At 41.7% G+C, this 7,190-nt stretch overlaps 1 protein-coding gene across 1 annotated transcript; it reads right to left on the bottom strand.

Moving 5' to 3' along the window:
• Positions 1-431: 431 nt before the first annotated feature.
• On the bottom strand, positions 432-6,309 carry LOC103782318 (protein transport protein Sec24D-like; the record flags this gene model as incomplete). The annotated part of the gene is made up of 7 exons (XM_008950089.1): positions 6,175-6,309; positions 5,573-5,743; positions 4,727-4,823; positions 4,006-4,151; positions 2,760-2,898; positions 2,196-2,314; positions 432-611 (listed from the first exon to the last, which is right to left on the bottom strand). Coding segments are annotated over exons 1-7 (987 nt in total), but the record flags the coding sequence as incomplete, so codon positions are not given.
• Positions 6,310-7,190: the final 881 nt, after the last annotated feature.

Below are 7,190 nucleotides of genomic sequence, written 5' to 3'. Positions count from 1 at the left end.
CCAGCCTACAATTATTTTTAGTTTGTTTTGTTTTGTTTTTTTGATTGGTTGTGTTTTTTTCTTTTTTAAAGGTTTAGGACCTTGTAGTGGTTCCTTTCCAAGTCAGAGGAACTCAAAATGAAACCTCTCCTTTTTCAATTAATGCACTGTGTGCCCAGAGAGACCTGCCCTAAGGGGTAGACCCTTGTACACCAGCGCTGATCTTGAATAAAGCTGGCATTCTTCATTAGCCAGGGCAAAAACAGTGTTAGAAGTACAGTGAGATTCTTATAGGATACTGATTTCAATGATTGGCAATGTTACTTCCTCATTTTCCATCAGACTAGAAGCTCTACCTAAAGCAACTCCATCACAAGAAGTATGTAACCCTTTGGGTGGCAGCATAACAAACAGCTATACTGAAAATGGAGATGTGCAAACAAGATACTCACAATGGGCAGAAGCCTGGGATAGAAATAGAGCTGTGTGTCAGCCACCCCCATGGACATGACCAGCTGTCTGTGGTGAGCTCTCTCATCCGTTTGGATTTCTGGCCTGCCAACTAGCACGCAGCTCTTCAACAGGCAGTTCATGTAGACCGGCAGGACCTTCATTGCATCGGGAAGGATGAGCTGGAAGACACAGAAGGCCTGTTAATTCATACAGCCCCTGTGCTGGGCAACGAGAGCTGGACTTGCAAACATTTAAATAAACCACTGCTTGTTTTCTTTGCTTAAAAGCTAGAAAAAACTAGCTATAAAATGTCACATGTGCTGTTCCAAACCAGATGTGGCAGCTTGGAATGGTTCCTACATTTAACAAGAATCAAGTAGAAACTGCCCTAGAGCCTGGATTCATCATCTCGGATGCTGTCAGCTCCCTATAGCCCACGCTTGGTTTTACATGCTAAATGAAGGGGGAGTCACATAGGAAAAGTGGGTGTCTTCTCCCTGAACAATTCAAGAGGGAGATTAAGGTCAACAGTGTGCAGGTCTTTGAGTATTCCATGGTATTTAAAAGCCTACATCTTTCTGAAGTTCAGTTACAAGGACCTAAATGTGAATAGAAGGAAATCAGTGCTTTTACTGGTGCACTGAATTTTAAGTCACAGAATTAGGATGTGCTAATAATTCTAATCTGTGTTACATTCAGGAAGAACTGGAAAATACAGTTTAAAGGAAAACAGAAGCTCATCTAAATCAAATGCCTCAAACATTGTGAGTGTCCTTGGGCTGAAAATAGTAGTGATGTCTTGAGTTTTTAAGAAGTGTGGAATATAAGTGTGTTCCTAGAGCTACTTATTAAAAGAGTTAATGGACTGTTACCTTAATCACCATGTTTGGGTTTTTTTTCCCTAGTGTTGTGGTTTGAGGTTTGGGGGTGGGACAGGCGATCTCTAGGACCCAGGAGGGTTCCAGGGGAAGCAGTTTATTCCCTCCCCTTGCTCTCCACACTCTTTAAAAAGAGGCAGGAAGTGGGTGCTTCACTCTCTCTTGCCCTGTTGCTTTTGGTTTTGGTGTGTGCAGAGGTCAGTGTGCCTGATTCCATGTGGTCCTGAGCAATCCTACTGCCATCTGAGATTCGGGTTTTGTATATCTTGTTTACTTTGTATTCCTCCCATCTTTGTATATATATCTACCTCCCTTTTTGCCTTCTGTTCCCTATTAAACAATATACTTTATTTTATTTAGCTTCCAATCAGTGCAAAGCCTCTCTTTGGGGGGAGCACACAAAAATTCTGTTCCGTGGAGGCCTGTCCTGAACTCTGATACGGAACCAGAACACCTAGTTTAGCCCAACAACATGAGGTATTTCTCACTCCAGCACACTTGAGAAAATTAACAGCACTGCATCTAAATCTGATTTTCATTATTTGACATAACGGTCTCATTTGCAAAAAAGAATACTAAAACTCTACCATACAAAGAGAAAAAAAAAGAGAGCTCTGTGACTCAGCACAGCATTCCAGCAGGAAGGCTCACTAAGCTCCCTTGTGTGAATATGATCATTAGTTTCCTCAATGGCATTGCCTTTTGTTTCAGAACAGCGGCCTCCACGTGTCATAACTGCTGCCATTGAATCCTACCTGTCATTAATGGTATTTGAAAGAAAAGTCTGTCCTGAACCGTTCCTTTCTGGCACCGCTGATGGTGCAGGGTGTTGCTGATTTGCTGCAAAGCCTGGCTGGGGGAGGACTGAGGTAAGGAGGGTTTTACCTGGCTCACTGCTGAGGGGCTGGCGCAGTTCTTCCTGTAACACGCCAGCATGTGAGCTGTTTGATTCACTAGGATGTCTCTGACAGTCTTCAGTGGTTGGCTGAGAATGGCTTTAAAAGCTGCAAACAGAGGAACAATAAGGCATGCTAAAGCTGGGGACATATCTTTAAAGTTCCTCTGCTCCTCTGATTTTACTAACCTGAGCTCTACAGTTCCTGGCTTTTAGTCTCCATTACAGACAGCATCTTGAAGTATGTTTCATCTTTGCCCCCAAGAAAACCCCACCAAACATCCAACGCTACAACAGGATGTCCATCTGCACCGCTGTGCCTGTACAGTTTGCACATCAGATGTTTCTAGCTGCTTTCACCTTCATTATGTTTAGGGTGGTACATCTAAAATCTGTAATCTACTTGACTTTTCAATTTTATATTCCTTCAAGAGTTGCTCAGGCTTTGATCAGCAATTTACAAAAGATGAGTTCCCACTAGGCAATCATTCCAGCTCCCCTTCCTCCACCCCAAAGTAAAAAAAGAAAACAAAATCAATCCGATATAACCTTACCTGACTTAGCAAAGAAGTTGATAAGTGCATCAGTCTCACAAGTCTTGTAGACATCAGCTAACTGGGAGCTACAATTCAAACCTATATTGTGTATGCGAAGTCTTCTTTGCCCACTTATTGATGTGTAAAGGACAGCACACTGCAACACAGGAGCAAATGGACGTTGCTTTTTCTTGTAAAACAAGCAAGAGCCACCTACTCTACATAAAAGGCATGTAATGACCTCTGAAGGCAGCCTAGCCTTGCAGTGCTGCTCCAGTGCTTCTGTCATCTATAGGACCAACATACCTATATTTTTAATAGAAGTATATTAGACACAAAAGTCTTATTACTGTCAATGCTTATCATTTTAAGATTAGTAAGACTTTTGATCAGTAATAATATTATTTACTACACCCTGATGATACCATCTGAGAACAAGAGACTGCTGATTGTAAATTTGTAAATCATACTTTGTGTAACATTTGAACAGTTCACATAACTGCACCTGGAAAGACACCACACAAACACTGAGAAGCTTGCTGAGAAGTACTCTGCCCATCACAGCTTCTCAAGATCAGCAAGTATTTGTGTTGGTTTTGTCAAGCCTTACTGAGTGGTTCTTTTTACACACAGAGGTTGCTTATGAAGTGAAATGAGGCCCTGCTTAACCCCCATATCCTCCATCAACCATGGGCTTAGATACCTTACAACTCCAGTCCTAACTTCAATACAATATTGATATTTCAATGTAATGGTCCAAAGCCTGCAGGGCAAACACAGAATTTGAGTTACTGCAGTCTGCTGCCACCAGATACATATGACAGATACTTGTGGAAGTAAGTACAACACCTACGTGGCACATCTGTCCCTGGCACTGCTGCACCAGGGCTCTAGAAGCAGCTTCAGACCTGCCAGACTGGGCATTCACAGAGCTGTAAGTCACACAGGGATTAACTGCTCACCTAGGAAATGTATTTACAGGGGTGAGCTAAAAGCCAAGCACAACAGAAATAAAAAGATAATTCCATGCCTTAAGTGTAAAGCCATGGAAGTGGCCACTTTTCTGCCATTAAACAAGAAAAAGGAATAGTACAAAACAGCCTGTCATCATCTGTGCTTTTGAGGGAAGGTGCAACCTTTGGCTAGTTAATTAAAACCTTTTCTTATTAGTGACATTATGTCCCCAAAGCCTGCAAGCTGTTTCTTGCTCCCACCAGGCCTGCACCAGAACCTTTTTTCATGACATAACGCATGTTTTCTTAACCTGAATTAAGGCTCCGCTGTCTTCATTCAGTTTGTCATCATGTTTGAACTCCACCGTCACTGCCTTGTCACAGTCAACTGCTGCCATCTCTACATCCGTGGTGGTGTTCATGTAAATAGCACCAAAGAAGTCCGTAGCCCTAAAGCCTACAGCCAGATTAAAACAAAAAAATGTGACCTTTTATTTAAAAATGGCAAATAAAATTGATGCTATTTTGTGACTTTTTTTTTAATGGACAGTCAATTTTGCTTACTGAAACAAGAACCACATTCCCTTGGGATCTGCAGCCTCAGGGTCTCCCACCAGCTGTTTTGACAATTGGGCAAGAGGGAAAAGCTGATGGGCCACGAAGCTGTGCTGTGATTGAGACCACACAGACTGAATACTTGAAAAGTAAACACAGCAACACCATGATGAAAATGTATGAGCGTATAAAAATGAAGGAGCATGTAAGCATCCAGCAGCAACTTTCCTATACCACTCGCAGTCTGAGATGCATGTGTAATGAACAGAAGCCTTACTTCTGTTTGAAAACTATCATGGAGATATATACAGGAAGGACATATGCATTTTATCAGTCCGTCCAATTACTTTTCAAGATGTACAAAATGAAGTTGCAGCAGCCTGATCCTACACCTCATCAGCAGAGCACAGTATGATTTTCAGTTAAGCACTGTCACACGCATTCACGTTCATTTTCCTTCCCAACGGGCACCATTACCTGTACTTGTCCGAACCCTCATTATTGCATCAAATGCAGTCTTTTTTCCTATGTCCTTCCTGAGGTCACTTAAGAACTGTGGGCTGTCGGCATCGAGCTGGAAATGCAAAGAAAACGCCAAAGTTGCAGTTCACCACACGGTGGCAGCACCACAGCAAAGCCCGACCCTCTCCCCTCCCCGGGACCCTCCCGGTACCCTATCAGTGCCTTTCACATCTCTCCTTTCCTTTAAAAGGAGACAGTCAACGTTGATTGCTCTTTAACAGTAACATCTCTATGCCAGTGCCCGCCAATGAATCACTAGGCTTGGACAGCCAGAATTTCTATTCCATCAAATCACCTCCAGTGACATCCGTTCTTGCACTTAACCTGGCAGCCTGGCTAGGATTTTATGGCACAGCCTGAAGAATTACATATCAGCCTTGCACGCTTCACAAAAAAGGCCTTTTTTTGTCACCTCCTGACACAGAGAAAGTCCCCTGCGCCCCAGAGACATTCTCATTACATTTCAAACAAACAAGTATTGTTACAATGCATTTTTTGTGGATTTAATTTGCAACATTTTTATCTGTATACGCAGGAGTAACAGACTTCTCTGCTCAGAGGCCAGCTTATATAAAAGTGGATTTAATTTTAAGATAGTAACCAACTTATTACTCTTCCTAGATACATATTTGATCTTGATCTGCCATTTCAAAGTTTGAATTTTATCCCTTGGAGTTTATCAGTAAGTTTTGTAGAGTTACTGCTTTTATATTAAACGTCAAAGCACACACTGAAATGAAAAGAAAACCAACAAATCCCCAGGCGTTACTCTCTGAAAGGCAGGAAACCTCCATCACTTACCTGGAAGTTGCTGTACTTGTACAATGTTCCTCCAGTGTACATTGTGACAAGACCCATGGAGGCTACATCCACATACTGATTCGGGAAGAGGAACAAATTGACGGAGCAGCCATTTGCCACACAATCCCTGGCTAAGGCCTCGTAAGAATTTACCTGGGGCTGGAAGAGTGTCTGCACAGAATTAAAACATACAAGTGTTGTAAAATTAGACACCATTAGTAGTCGGCCACAATCCAAATGCCCACTTGAAGAAAAAGAAATCAAGTGAGGCATGAATTCAGTTAAAACTGTGTTGCCCCTGCTCATATACTCTCATGCAGGGAACCAACTCAGAACAGTCTTGGAGAACTACGTAACTAAGCAGGCAGGTAACGAAGGCTCTTGCTGGGTGCAATTATTTGCTGCCGCAAGGTCTCCTTTATTGATGGGAACAACTGCTCTACCCTACCTTGGCTGGGAGTTCCTGCAGGGCCACCACCAATAACCCTACATAATCAGGGCACAACGAGAATCAAAGTATTATACATTTGAAGCTCACATCTCTATTAAACACAGAAAATCAGCACAATAGCAGGCCCTTGTTAACTCAGAGTAGAAATTACCTTTTCTTTATCTGTATTGAGTAGTTTTTTGTCATCTCTGTTCCTCAGCTTCCCCGGTGCTTCCGCAGTTGGCAACGAAGAGTGAAAGATAAACAGTTTTCCAGCACATTCCGCAGCCTGTTCCAAAGACACCATATTGGCATATTTATTACTGCTAAGATAAATGAGCCTAATTTTCATACATTGTGGTATCTTGGAGAACAGTAAACTTTCTGCAAGTTCCTCAGAGCTCAGTAACTCATTTAGAGACTCAAAACTTGAAGGAAGGAAATAAGTCCTAAAAAAACCTGGGAATCTTCTGTCAGTAAATACCTTGGTCTAGCACACAGGTTGGCTGATGCGTTCTAACAGTCATTTCCATACAGGAATCTAAAATCTTTATGGGCAAAACTAGGAGACCTTTCTTGGAGACTTTCCAATAGGATACAAGCATTATGCAAGAAGTATCAAAAGTACAAATACTAGATTGGATAAAATTAAAAGGAAACAATTTAACAGAAAAATTATTTCTGTCAGGTTCAGGCATAGCAGTGTTCACTACATTTTTACAGATGAGCAACGATTACTTTCCTGTGCTAGATTCCATATGCAAACCTATGCTAAAATGCAGGGGTATCAAAACTTACGATGAACGTTTACTCCTGTCATAATAAATTAAATAACTGCCAGTTTTTTTCAAGTCTTCTATTCTTATTTACAACTCTAATGAAGACATATTTACTGAGATGGCGAACTACTGACAGAAACCCCTGAATTCCAAAGAAGACAGTAACAACAGGAGCAGTACTGCAGGCATCTCTGTACTATTAATGAGCTCTTACACATTTTAGAAAATCCAGTTTATTGCTTAATCTTGCTATTGAGACAGCTCACAGAAATGAACAGACTGAACAGACCATTTCAGCTGCAAGGGACCTACAACAATCACTCAGACCAGCTGCCTGACCACTTCAGGGCTAACCAAAAGTTACAAAAAGGTGAAATGAAAACCGATTGTAAACAATTCTGAATTCTTC

The sequence above is a fragment of the Merops nubicus genome, unplaced genomic scaffold (genome assembly GCF_000691845.1).
Source record: "Merops nubicus isolate BGI_N331 unplaced genomic scaffold, ASM69184v1 scaffold35720, whole genome shotgun sequence".
In the NCBI taxonomy this organism is placed as follows: domain Eukaryota; kingdom Metazoa; phylum Chordata; class Aves; order Coraciiformes; family Meropidae; genus Merops; species Merops nubicus.
This window is presented reverse-complemented; position numbering and strand designations above follow the sequence as displayed.